General features: G+C 37.4%; 1 protein-coding gene across 18 annotated transcripts in view; it reads right to left on the bottom strand.

Moving 5' to 3' along the window:
* Positions 1-14,672, bottom strand: part of MLLT10 (MLLT10 histone lysine methyltransferase DOT1L cofactor) — a 308,932-nt gene that overhangs the window by 162,515 nt on the left and 131,745 nt on the right. For 15 of the 18 annotated variants that reach the window (XM_023548872.2, XM_064284905.1, XM_003410556.4 and 12 more), the window contains one exon: positions 5,675-5,784. The exons of 1 other annotated variant lie outside the window; for it this stretch is intronic. In XM_023548872.2, the coding sequence (XP_023404640.1) occupies positions 5,675-5,784 (110 nt within the window). Of the gene's footprint in view, positions 1-3,169; positions 3,194-5,674; positions 5,785-8,240; positions 8,378-14,672 lie in introns of those variants that run through there. 2 more of the 18 variants (XM_023548877.2, XM_064284910.1) reach the window with 2 other exon arrangements.

Genomic DNA, 14,672 nt, shown 5'->3' with positions numbered 1-14,672 from the left:
AATGTTCACTTAAAGCTCAATAAAAATTATTAAAAAAAAAACACCCACAGTTCCATGGGAGAAAGATCTGGCGATCTAGTCCCATAAAGGTTATGGCCTAGAAAACCCTATGGGGCAGTTTTACTCTGTCCTAAAGTGTCACTATAAGTCAGAATAGACTGGATAGCATACAACAGCAACAGGATTTCTAAGCATCATAGAGAATATTTAATGGGTTAAGCATTTTTTCAACTAGATACTAAAATAGATAAAATTTTCTTGATAGCTATCCACCACTATTCCTTTTGAAAAGAAAAATAAGGGGAGGTTGGGCTAGCCATTTCTAAGATTTCCTCTAGCTTTAAAGCTTTTACAATTGAATGAAACAATGTTCTTTTATTCCTACTTATTTTGCAAAGACTTATCAACTCCTTGTGATGTCCTACTAAACTCCTTAGGCAAAAATAATCACTCCTTCCATTATGTTCTCTTAACACTCCATTCAGAATTATTACTAATCAGTAACCAGTTGCCATGAAGTCTACATAGTACAGTTAGTCTTTTCCTGCAACTTTTCCATTATTTATTTGCTTAACTATCTTTCTAATTAAAATCAGTCTCACATGGAAAGAAACCCTTTATTTCATGCATCTTTTAATTCCTGTTATCTAGCATAGTGCAGGAAACCCCGGTAGCATAGTGGTTATGGTTAAGTGCTACGGCTGCTAACCAAAGGGTCAGCAGCTCAAATCCACCAGACACTCCTTGGAAGCTCTATGGGGCAGTTCTACTCTGTCCTACAGGGTCACTATGAGTCGGAATTGATTCGACAGCACTGGGTTTGGTTTGGTTTTGGTTTAGCACAATGCATGATACAAACTAGGCCTTCATGAAGTGCCCAGTAAATTAGTATGTTCTCGAATTATTCTTTACTATCATCCATTAAAGATTGGTATCTTCCAAAACTCAACAATTTCTTTTCCAGTTGTTCCAATTGTTTCAGATATGCACGCCCATATTATTGCTGTTGCTAGTTGCTATCAAGTTACTCCGATACACGGTGACAAATGCATAACAGAATGAAATGTTGCTCAGTCCTGCGCCATCTTCACGATCGTTGGTACGTTCGATTCCACTGTTACAGTTACAGTGCCCGTATTAGCCATACTGAATGTAAATGAACAGAATATTACCATTAACTTTTTAAAGTTAACTATGACAAATCATAACCCAAAAAAATCCAGGAGTCATATACAGCAACCATGTAAAAGACAAACTGCAAAAAGGAAAGAAATGACAAAAAGGACAGAAAAAAAACTTGATGGAAGGATACACCATGTTTCTGTAAGGGGAAGATTCAATATTGTAAAAAGATCGATTTGTCCCCAAAATAACATTTAGTTATAACTCCAGTCTAATCAAAATTCCATTTTTGTTAGTCCTAATGTTCATCTGCAAAAATAAATACATGACGATGTTTGTTCTGCCATGTACTAAAAAGTGCCAGAGCTATATTAATTTAAAATAGTGTGGTACTATTAAAAGAACAAACATATCAGAGAAGCAGGAAAAAATCCAAAAACATACTCAAATATACCCAAGAATCTAGCAATGATTCAAACAGTATTTCAAGTCATTCTAGAAAAAAAGATCATTCAGTAGTAGTGTTGAAAAATTTCACTAACCATGTGGGAGAGGAAAAGGCCATTATATATTACATATTCTAAAATTAATTCTAGATGGGCAAAAGATTTATAAGGAGCCATGTGGTGTGATGGTTAAGCACTCAGCTGCTAACCGAAAAGAAAGGTGGACAGTTTGAACCCACCAGCCACTCCGTGGGAGAAAGATGTGGCAATCTGCTTCCATAAAGATTACAGCCTTGGAAACCCTATGGGGCAGTTCTACTCTGTCCTATAGGGTTGCTAAGAGTTGGAATCAACTCGATGGCAACGGGTTTGGTTTGGTTTAAAAGATTCGTATCTAATTTATTCATTCTTCATTCCACCTGCTCTCATTTCCTACTTTTTTGAATACTTTAGTCTTAAAGCTATTAGGTGGGGCCAAGCAAGGTAAGAGTTCATGCTGGGATGGGATGGCAGGGGGAGTCCAATACAAGTGTCAGAGTCCACGTAGACCTGTCTCCCATGAAAAGGTTGTGGGTAAGGGTGGGGTCAGAGTAAGGTAAGCAGATCAACCACTGAGGTGTGAAAGAGTAGTGGTGGACTGAAGTTGAGTGTCAAATCCTTAGAAGGGTCAACAGGACACCCACGCAAAAAAGTACCGGTAACAGAGTGGGGTGTGGAATCTGAATGAGGTAAGGATGACCTCTGCATGGGGCGGGGGTGGGGGGGGGGGGAGGTTTATAGCAGTAGATTTGTTATATACGGGAGGGATTGATCAAGTAAGTAAATATATTGAGGATAATGGGAGTCAGGTTTCTCATTGTCTGAAATGAGTCATAAATACAGAAAAGAAAAAATGAGAACGAACCTTGCGCTGTTGGAATAGATTTAGAGAAATCATAAGGAACTTCTGGTTTTCAATATGCAAGTAGCTACAGAAATAAATATGTGTGTATATATACCTATAGTAGGAGCCCTGGTGGCACAGTGGTTAAAAGCTTGGCTGCTAAACAAAAGGTGGGCAGTTTAGATCCACCAGCCACTCCTTCAAAACCCTGTGGGGCCATTCTACTCTGTTCTAGAGTTGCTATGAGTCGGAGTCAACTCAATGGCAGCGGGCATATGTATCTACGTACATCCAATCAGGTATCATTGTTTTCTCACAGCTTACTATATACAGAAGTATAGAAAAAAATATAGATGTGAATGTGTATACATTTGTATCTCTGCATGTATATACACATATATATTTACCTAGCTATGCCCACACAGAGGGCCTGGGAGTAGCAGTAACTGATAATACCATTTTCCACTAAAAGGAACCAGGGATCTTTGGAGAAATGGTGATTCCAGGGCTAGAGGAGGAAAGGTACAATATGAGCCTGAAACATACTGTTGTGTCAGAAACAAGGGGTGCCCACAGAATGATAGAAACGTGTCAAAGTCACGGAAGTCAGTTTGAAGGAGTTCTACCAGCCCAACATGAGACAATTGCAGCATCAGAATAAACGACAGTAATGGAGTACAATCCATTAAAATAACAGTATTCATACGTCCATACTAACATATAATAACTGGAGAGTAGAAAAAGCTTTTCCTCACAGTGGACTGTCAACTGATGAATAAAAAAGAAATGATGGAATTAGAAAAGCACCACTTGTCATCAACCATAGTAATAAATTACTTAGTGATCTATTAATTCAGCTAAGAAACATCAATGGATACTAAAATTAGTGGATAAAAGTCTAATGAGGGACAGGATATTCACATACAAAGTACCTCCCCAAAAAACACTTATTAGACTGTAAAGGGGAAAAAGATTAACCTCAGTGAAGAAACGTGACAGACACCACCCAAACCAAGTGATCAAGGTAGGTAACATCACCAATAATGGTAAAAACTGAAATCATGTACCAGCTATTAGGATGCAGTGAGAAGAACACAGCATCACTTACGTGATATTCCTGCCAAAAACATATAATTTAATCATGAGGAAACATCAGACAAATCAAAACTGAGGGACATTTTACAAAACAGATGACCTATCATCTTCACGAGTATTAAAGATATAAAAATCAAGGGAAGAGTAACATTTGAGATTAAAAGAGGCAATGAAATTTGTGATATTTCTGCTATGAAAGACATTACTGGGAAAACTGGGGAAACATAAATGAAGTCTGTACATTAAACGGAAATAATTTATTTATGTTAATTTCCTGATTTTGGTGTCTGTCTGGTTATTACACAGGAGAATGTCCTATAACATTCACAGGTAACAAGATGTTACATTGGCAAATTACTCTCAAATGGTTTAGTGGCAGAAGAGCTCTCTTTGTACTATTTCTGAAACCTTTCTGTAAATTTGTAATTGTCTCAAAATTCAAAGTAAAAAACAAGCATTTTTTCAAAAATGAACTTTGAAAGTACTAAGGAAGTGTATACACATTAGGATAGAGAAAGAATTTTTATACATGACATCAAAGGCTGAAACAATAAAGACAAAATCATGTGAATTACATAGAAAATTTTTAACTTCTACACTAGAAAAAATTAACCTGCCAGAATACCAACAAAAAAAAACACAGAGACACAATGAAACTTAAAAAACAAATGTTAAATTATGGAGCAAAAACATATACAACAAGTACATACAGGACAAAACAATAATATCCATAATATTAAAAAAAAGAAAAGAAAAAGAAAAAACCATTACAATATTAAAATTAACAAAAAGATATGCAAGGTCAAAAAAAATCTTCAGGGGAGAAAAAAACAAATATATTTAACCTTACCAGATACTACTATTTTTTCACTAAAATATCAAGGATTTTTTTAAATAGTAATACACAGTTCACTTAAGAGACATAAGCTAATGAGCAATCTCACTCAATGTATCATTGGAGCTTTCAAAATGTTCTTCAGTTTTTGCACAGAAATTTTACCAGCTTGTGCTACATGCTGCATACCAAGCTAAGCATTTCTACAATAGGGGGTTGCTTGATTAAATTATGGAGCCATGGTGGCACAGTGTTATTTTTAAATGTACCTATATGCAAAAATTCACAGAAAAAATCTGAAACAGGCTAAATGATAAGGTTTAAGATGATTTTTGTCATGTACTTTTCTATATTTTTAACTTTTTAAAAATAAATAACTACATACTAAAAAGTTTTTTTTTTTTTTTAACACAAATATATCTGAAGCCTTAAAATTGGCTGCAACAACACTTTCTTCTGCACATGGAATAAATCAAAAGTTACCTTCAAATGAAATGGTGACACTATATTAAAAAGGGGAGCCCTGGTGGTACAGTGGTTACGAGCTACAGCAAGCTACAGCTGCTAACCAAAAGCTCAGCAGTTCGAATCCACCAGCCATTCCTTGGAAACTCTATGGGGCAGCTCTACTCTGTCCTATTGGGTCACTGTGAGTCGGAATCGACTCAATGGCAACGGCTTATACTAAAAAGCGCGCTGGATAATAGAAAAATATTGTAATATGCTGAAGAAAATAAAACCATAATATAAATTTACTAAATAAAGACATAGAAAGGAAAAAGCTCAAATATTAACTATGAATTTAAAGAATGGCAACAAAAATCATGTCTTAGGGTTGAAAATAACATTTCTTTTGTAAATAACACTCTGGTATGTTATTTTTCAAGAAATAATGTATAGTATCTTAACTACTATAAACCAAAAAGCCAAACCCTATACTAAATAATAATTAAAATTCAATAAAACCTTGATCCTTAAAAGAGCACAGAAGGTCTGAATACTTAAAGGATAAATCCAGTAAGAATCAAAATATCCTGTAAATGTTAGAATACTGAATTCTTGGATTGGTATGAAAGATCACAGAGGTCCGTCTGTTTTACTCTTTGTTTTGTAGTCATGTGACCTTCATCAAAACATTTTAATAAATGTAGTTTACCACAGTAATAATATTGCTTTGCAAATATCTCAATTCATTATTCAATGGTAGACTATAATTTTTTTAAAAATTCCCTTGAACTTCTCAGTTTTAAAAAAAAGTATATTCAAACAGTAATAAAATAATATTCACTCTACCTTATTATAACGATCATGTGGAACAGACTGTAAAACAATTGGTTCCATTGTAGAAACATTGGCAAATTGTACCTCTGGAATATACAGGGCACAAACCACATGAGCCCAACCTAAAAATAAATAAATAAGAATAGTATCATTTACTTTTCAATAAAGCTTTTTCAAAGAAAAATACAATCATTAACCTTCTCAGGAGATCCTTTAAATGCCTATTTAGGTAAATGCACAACAAAGGAAGTATCAAATTCCCATAACTGACTTTTACTTCTACTGCATCAGAAGAGTCAAACCACTACTGATAAAGACTTCTTCATAATCTCTCCAATTATTACACACAGTAGCATAGATAAAGGGAAATACTTTTAAATTCAAATGCCAGGACTCACTGTTCTTATTTAATACCAGACTAAATAATTCAAACCAACTACTTCTGAGAACCTATAAAATATAGTTTAATACTTAGGTTTGAATACTTTACTCTTAACACACTTAAAAGTCAATACCAAATTTCTAATTTTTACTTTTATGTTAACATTTTAAACAAGTTTTAATATTATATTACAATTTGAATTTTTTTACTTAAAATCATTTAAGAATTAAAATTAATTTTATTACTTCTTCTAATTTGTAAAATGTGACTGAAGGTATCAAAGAGGGGACGTGGTAATGAAGAACTACCGGGCCCAAACTGAAAAAGGATGGAAGTCCAGGTAAGCAGGTACAGTTTTCAGCCCCTTTTGTACAGTGGACATCTGCCCATTCTAGAGGATGCAGCTATGAGGGTGAAAGGTGCTTCTGACAGCCTCAGAAGGCTAGTGGTACAGATATGGGAATCCATAAGCAATCAAAGAAGAAGGAAAACTCATCTCCCTATCCAATCCACCTCTCCCGCCCCCTTTAAACTGTAACACCAAAAGGCTGTAAGATTAAGATTCAGAGTAAACTAAAAACATACACAGGCCCTCATCAGTTTCAAAAGAGATGGCACCTGGGCTTTGACTGTTTCATCTGAAAGGTGACTAAGGGGATCCTAAACTACAAGTGTCCTTAGGCAACGGTCAGAAGCAAATACACATCCTCTCTGGAGAGTAACAGTACTACCTTGAGCTACAAATCATTTCTACAATTTGAAATAACTTTCAGCACAATAAAAAATATCAAGCACACGAGGAACAAGACAACATGAATGAAAACCAGCAAAAATAAGAAAACCAAAACAGTTCTGTATATTGCTATGTTGGAGTTATCAAATGTTGCTGGATGCCATCAAGTTGATTCTGACTCATAGCAACCCCATGTGACACAGTAGAACTGCCCTATAGGGTTTTCTAGGCTGTAATCTTTATGGGAACAGAGATGATTAGGGTCTTTCTTCTGCACAACAACTGAGTGAGTTTGAACTACCAACCTTTTGGTTAGCAACTGAGTGCTTAACCACTGAGCCACCAGGATTCCTTGAAGATAACAAATATAGACAGTAAAATTACTATGCTAATTATATTCAAATACACAGAAAATTGAAATTTTCTGCAAAGAACTGGAAACTATACTAATAAGTCAAACAAAAATTCCAGAACTGAGAAAATGAAATTAAGAAATCAATGAGTGAGATTACCAATGGGTTAGCATGAACTAAAAGGTAACTAACAAGCTGCAAAACAGGTCAGAAGAATATATCCAGACTGTAAAACAAAAGACAAAGAAATGAAAAATTAAAAAAAGAGACAGGACACATGAAGAATACAGTAAATAGGTCTAACATGCACGTAATTGGAGTCCCAGAGGAATATGAGAGAGAAAACGGCACAAAACAAATATTTGAACTAATAATACCTAAAAACTTTCCAGAACTGATGAAAGACAAAAAAATGAAGAATAAAGAAATACTATAAACACCAGGAGAAATAAACATAAATCCACACCTAGACATGTTAGTAGACTACACAAAGCTAAGGAAATAGATTAAGATCTTTAAAATAATCCAAAGGCAAGCTCTAGGAACAACTGGGCGAACAAAAGAAAGAAATATCCTTAATGAGGTTCCTATTAAAGAGTACACCAAAGTATGTCCCTCAGGTAAAGAAAAAATTATCCCAGGAATAAAACCAAAGATGAAGAAAAAAAATGAAAAACAATAATTGTGTGTAACAGATATTGGCTATATAAAATCAAAGTTAAATAGGGAATTTAACTTTTTATACAGCCAATATCTGTTCAGTTTAACCCCACAATTCCACCCCAAGGTTTATACAAAAAAAAAATTAAAACAAGGACACAAGAAGACATACAAGTGAATGTTCATAGCAGTATTATTCACAATACCCAAAAGGTGTAAACAAGTCCATCCAGGGGTACAGCAGTATAGGAGTACAGTTTTTTGTATAATATTGAAGCTTAGTTGGTATCCATTCATAGTAGGCTGTTATAAATTTAGGATGTTAATACCATCACCAGGGAAATCATCATGGTGCGATGGATAGCTTTTGTGTGGCTTTTCTTGCCATGGTCTTGTAACTCCCCACAAGTGACAGGGTGGAACTGCGCAAATAAATAAATTGTAGCTCACCGAGGGGCTTAGTCAGTTTTGCCATCCAGTAGGCTTAAAATGAGTCATCCCACAAGCGGGAAGATGATCTCACCACCACCAAGGAAGAGAAGCCAAGAGCAGAGCACGTCCTTTGGACCCGGGATCCCTGCGCTGAGAAACTCCTGAAACAAGGAGACCAAGAGAGAAAGAGCACTGTAACACTGAAGACAGGTAGCAGAGTGCCTTTGGGCACTTACCCGCAGAGCTAAAACAGGTTTGTAACACTTGCTCGAGCAGGGTAGAAGCTGAGGGCCAGAGTGGTGTGCCTGCGGGCACAGCTGAGAAGAAGCTGTCCTGAGGGAAGAACTGTATCCTCAGAGTTCCTGAACGTGAACTGTAACCTGTAACGTCCCTAATAAACCCCATAAATGTGAGTATTGTCTGTGAGTTCTGTGTGACCACTGCAATGAACTATCAAACCCGGCAGAGGAGTACATAGTGCCATGGGAGGGATGACTGGTATCAGAATTGCTAAAAAAGGCAGATAGAGAAGGCAAGTCTGACCTTTGCCTCATAAGAATCAGCCTTGGGCTGCTGATTGTGATTCTCCTTCCACCTTATGAAGTTAGATGAGGTCAGAAACCACCGCCACATCATTCTTAAAACCCCAAAGAAAATACTTAAATATATACACGAAAGAAAATGAGAAGGGAATCAAGACAGCACTCTACAAAAAAAATCAAACTCGAAAGAAGTGGAGGAAAAAATAAACAAAAATTAACATCCTCAATAAACAAAAAAATACAGAAAACAAATACTAACGTAGCAGAAGTGAATACTTCTTTATCAATAATTCCATTCAATGTGAATAGATTAAACTCTTCAATCAGAAGACAGAGATGTGCAGAATAGAGATATATATAATGTTTACTGCCTTTCGCCATCCAGTAGATTCTCCTACTGACCCTACCGGACAGGGTAGAACTTGCCCATGGGTTTCGGAGGCTGTAATCTTTACAGACGCAGGCTGCCACATCTTTCTCCCTGGGAGCAGTTGGTAGGTTCGAACCACCAAACTTTCAGTTAGCAGCTGAGCATTTCATCACTGCGCACCCAGGACTCCACTATTTATAAATCAGTTTGTTGTACTGGGGTGCCTTGTGTCTTGCTGTGATGCTGGCAGCTACGCCAACAGTATTTCAAATACCAGCAAGGTCACCCATAGTGGACAGGTTTCACAAAGCTTCAAGACTAAGAGAGACTAGAAAAAAGTACCTAGCCATCTACTTCTAAGAATTAGCCAGTGCAAACCTTATGAATAGCAGCAGAACACTGATATAGTGCTAGAAGATGAGCCCCTAAGGTTAGAAGGCACTCAGAATACGAATGGCGAAGAGCTGCCTTCATGAAGTAGAATCGACGACCTCAATGACATGGGTGGAGTAAAGGTTTCAGGACTTTCATTTGCTGAAATGGCAAAATTCAAAATAAGAAAGCCTGCAAAGCTGAAAATATTCATTAATAATCGGAAAGTGGAATGTACAAAATATCAATCTAAGAAAATTGGAAGTCGTCAAAAATGATACGGAATGCATAAAGATCGATATCCTAGTATTGGCCATTTTGAATTAGACAACCATATGGTCTACCACGCTGGGAATTATAAATTTAAGAATAAGACAGTATACAATACTGGGGATGTTAGCAGAATATGACCAAGCCAAGGTCATGGGAGTTTCATACGCACATCCAAACTCCAGAGGGACTGAATTACTTATTGGGCTGAGGGCTGGGGTCCATGGTCTCAGGGGACATCTAGCTCAACTGGCATAACACAGTTTATAAAGAAAATGTTCTAAATTTTACTTTGGTGAGTAGCGTCTGGAGTCTTAAAAGCTTGTGAGTGGCCATCTATTTCACTGGTTCCACCACATCTGGAGCAAGGGGGAATGAAGAAAACTAAATACACAAGGGCAAGATTAGTCCAAAGGACTAATGGACCATAAGTACCACAGCCTCTACCAGGCTGAATTCAGCACAACTAGATGATGCCTGGATATTACCACCAACTGTTCTGATAGGGATCAAATTAGAGGGTCCCAGACAGAGCTGGAGAAAAATACAGAGCAAAATTTTAACTCAGAAAAAAAAGACCAGACTTACTAGTCTGACAAAGACTGGGGAAACCCCAAGAATATGGCCCCCAGACACCCTTTTTACTCAATACTGAAGTCAACTCCCGAGGGTTACCCTTCAGCCAAAGATTAGACAGGCCCATAAAACAAACAAGGATAAATGGGCACACCAGCCCAGGGGCAAAGATGAGAAGGCAGAAGGGGACAGGAAAGCTGGTTATGGGGAACCCAAGGTTGAGAAGGCGAGAATGCTGATACGTCGTGGGGTTGGCAACTAATGTCACAAAACAATATGTGTATTAATTGTTTAATAAGAAACTTGCTCTGTAAACGTACAACTAAAGCACAAAAAAAAAGTCAGATAAAAAAATTAAATGGAATGCATGAAGGTTGATCTCCTAGGCATTACCGAACCGATATACAGCATTACTGGCCATTTTGACAATCAGGCATCATATGGTCTGCTATGCCAGGAATGACAAACTGAAAAGGAATGGATGTTGCATTCATCATCAAAAAGAACATTTCAAGATTTATTCTCAAGTACAACATTGTCAGTGATAGGGCAATATCCATGCACCTACAAGGAAGACCACTTAATAAGACTATTATTCAATTTACACACCAACCACTAGCACCAAAGAAGAAAAAATTGAAGATTTTTTCCAACTTCTGCAGTCTGAAATTGATCAAATATGCAACCAAGATGCACTGATAATTACTGGTGATTGGAATGTGAACGCTTCAGTAGTTAGAAAATACAGCGCAGGAGATCACATGACAGAATTTTGCAAGACCAACAACATATTCATTGCAAATACCTTTTTTCAACAACATACATGGTGACTATACACGTGGACCTCACCTGATGGAATACACAGGAATCAAATCAACTACATCTATGGAGAGTGATGATGGAGAAGCTAATATCATCATTCAGAGCAAGGCCAGGGGGCCGACTGCAGAACAGACCATCAATTGCTCATATGCAACTTCAAGTTGAAACTGAAGAAAATTAAAACTCCACAAGACCAAATCACAATCTTGAGAATATCCCACCTGAATTTAGAGACCATCTCAAGAACAGATTTGACACATTCAACACTAATAATCCAAGACCAGACAAGTTGTAAGATGACATCAAGGACATCATACATGAAGCAAAAGACAGAAAGAAAGAAAGAAAAAAAAAAAAAGACCAAAATGGATGTCAAAAAAGACTCTGAAACTTGCTCCTGAACATAGAGTAGCTAAAGCGAATGGAAGAAATGATAAAAGTAAAAGAGCTGAATAGAAAATTTCAAAGGGTGGCTCCAGAAGGCAAAGTAAAGTATTATAATGAAATGTGCGAAGACCTGGAGTTAAAAAACCAAAAGGGAAGAACATGCTCGACATTTCTTAAGCTGAAAGAACTCAAGAAAAAAGTCAAGCTTCAAGTTGCAATATTGATGGATTCTATGGGCAAAATATTTAACAATGCAGGAAACATCACAAGAAGATGGAAGGAAAACAGAGTAACTGTACCAAAAAGAACTGGTCAACGTTCAACCATTTCAGGAGGTAGCATACATATGATCAAGAACCGATGGTACTGGAGAAGTCCAAGATGTACTGAAGGCACTGGCAAAAAACAAGGCTCCAGAAACCGATGGAATAGCAACTGAGATGTTTCAATAAACGGATGCAACACAGGAAACATTCACTCATCTATGCCAAGAAACTTGGACAATAGCTACCTGGCCAAATGACTGGAAGAGATTCATACATACGTCTATTCCAAAGAAAGGTGATCCAATGGAATGCAAAAATTATTGAACAATATCATTAATATCACACGCAAGTGAAATTATGCTGAAGATTAATTCAAAAGTGACTGCAGCCCTCCATCGACAGGTAACTGCCAGAAATTCAAGCCAGATTCAGAAGAGGAAGTGGAACAAGGGATATCATTGCTGATATCAGACGGATCCTGGCTGAAAGCAGAGAATATCAGAAAGATGTTACCCTGTATTTTAATGACTATGCAAAAGCATTTGACTGTGTGGATCACAGCGAATTAAGGACAGCATTGCGAAGGATGGGAATTCCAGAACACTTAATTGTCCTCAAGCGAAACTAAGAGACAGTCGTTCAAACAAAGCAAGGGAATACTGTGTGGTTTAAAATCAGGACTGGTATGTGCTAGAGTTGTATCCTTTTACCATTCCATCTGTATGCTAAGCAAATAATCCAAGAAGATGGACTATATGAAGCAGCACAGGATGTCAGGATTGGAGGAAAAATCATTAACAACCTTTGATATGCAGATGACACAACCTTGCTTCTTGAAAGTGAAGAGGACTTGATATATTGACTGATGAATATCAAAGACTATACAGGCTTCAGTATGGATTACACCTCAACATATTTGTATGATTTTATTTACAAAGAATAACAGGTAAATACATAAAGACAGAACTCAAATAGATGGCACCAGGGACTGAGGGTATGGCAAATGAGGAGCAATCATTTAAATGAGCATGAGGTTTACTTCATGGATGATGAAAATGTTTTAGAACTAAACAGAGGTGATAGTTGAACAAAACTGTAAATGTTTTATATAACACTGAATTGTTCACTTAAAAATGGTTACTTTTATGTTATGTAAATTTCATCTCGATTTTGTACAAAATTTTTGAAAAATGTATCTATACACACACATCTCTAGCACCCAAAATGGCAAAATTCACAATGCCTGAAATCCAATCAAAGATTACATGTATGAAAAGAGCCAATAAAACACAACCCATTATAAGAATAATCAATCAAAAGCAACCCAAAACTGGTATAAATATTAGAATTAGCCAAGAAAGATATTAAAACAGTTATGATAGCTGCATTCCATACGTTCAAAAGTTCTAAGACATGGAAGATATAAAAACGCCCACATTATCAGGTAATATGTAAACAAGTGTTTACAAAACATAATGACAATTCATTGTGGGGTTTATAACATACATAAAAGATAAATGCATAACAACTATTGCCATAAAGACCACAAAAAGAGAAATGGAAGTATACTACTGTAAGGATTTTTAACTACACGTGTGAAACCTTTATACCCTGTCGATGTAAATACAAAGTGCAACCACACTGAAAAACAGTCTGGTAGTTTCTCAAAAAGTTAAGAGAGAGTTACCAAGTGGCCTAGGAACTCTACTCCTAGTATAAAATCAAGAGAAATAAAAACATTCCCACACAAAAACTGGTATACAAATGTTCACAGCAGAATTATTCATAATAACCAAAAAGCAAATCGACCTCAATGATAAATATTGTATTTAAAAAAAACAAAAAGTATATCCATACAATTGAATACTGTTCAGCAATAAAAAACATAAATAAATAAGTAGGAACGCGCTACACAATGTCCACTCCTGCAACGTCCAACCGCACGTATCTGTGGTTCCACCAGTTTTTTTCTTTTTTAAGGGAAAGCAGCTCTCCTTTTGTTTATTATTTCCCCCTAATGGTTTTAAAGATCCCAACCCCCAGAGTTAACAGCAGCAGGGCTCCAGGGTGCATCTCAATCCTCACAGCACCTTCCCTTCCCTCCCCTCCTGCTGGCTTCATTCACCTGCCCAGCAGCCCTGCAGCTGTTCACTCTTGGCACAGGGCACCACCTGCCATGGCTTCGCTGATGGGGGCGCCAGACGGGCCTGGGGTGGTCATGGGCTCCCAGCTCTGGGCAGTGTGGCGGCTGTACATGATCAAGAAGCAGTCGCACTAACAAGGGGAAGCAGCCAGGGTTGCCACCGCCAGCTACGCTCCCAGCACCTGCAAACCTGCTCCCTGCCAGTTTCCACAGCCACCTCTCTATGCCCACCATGCACTCCCCACCCTGTGCCCAATGTGCACAAAATCCCATTCCAGCTGCCAGTGCAGCCCCTGCCAGGCCTGCAGCCACACACTCGGCAAAGCTGATCTGCTGTATCTAGTGGATACAGCTCTAGGGCTTTGTCCAGTGGGCAGGCAGGTGGCAGGAGCTCCTGAGCAGGGCTGCTCCTACTCCTCAGCTGGGTAGAACAGCCAGCAGCACTGAGGTCATAACTGGGGACTGCCTATATATAATATAGCATTCACGCAACATCCAAACTGCATAACGTCCTACTTCACAGAATGTATTGCAGACGTTAAGCAGCACATGTCGTACCAACACATGCTACGACATGAAGGCACCCTGAAAACAGTACACTTAGTGAAAGAAGTCAGTCTCAAAAGATCACATATTGTATGATTCCATTTACATGAAATGTCCAGAATAGGCAAATCAATAAAAACAGAATAGATTAGTGCA

This window comes from Loxodonta africana, chromosome 4 (assembly GCF_030014295.1).
Source record: "Loxodonta africana isolate mLoxAfr1 chromosome 4, mLoxAfr1.hap2, whole genome shotgun sequence".
Lineage (NCBI taxonomy): Eukaryota > Metazoa > Chordata > Mammalia > Proboscidea > Elephantidae > Loxodonta > Loxodonta africana.
The sequence above is the reverse complement of the archived record's forward strand: the minus strand, read 5'-3'. Positions and strand labels throughout refer to the sequence as shown.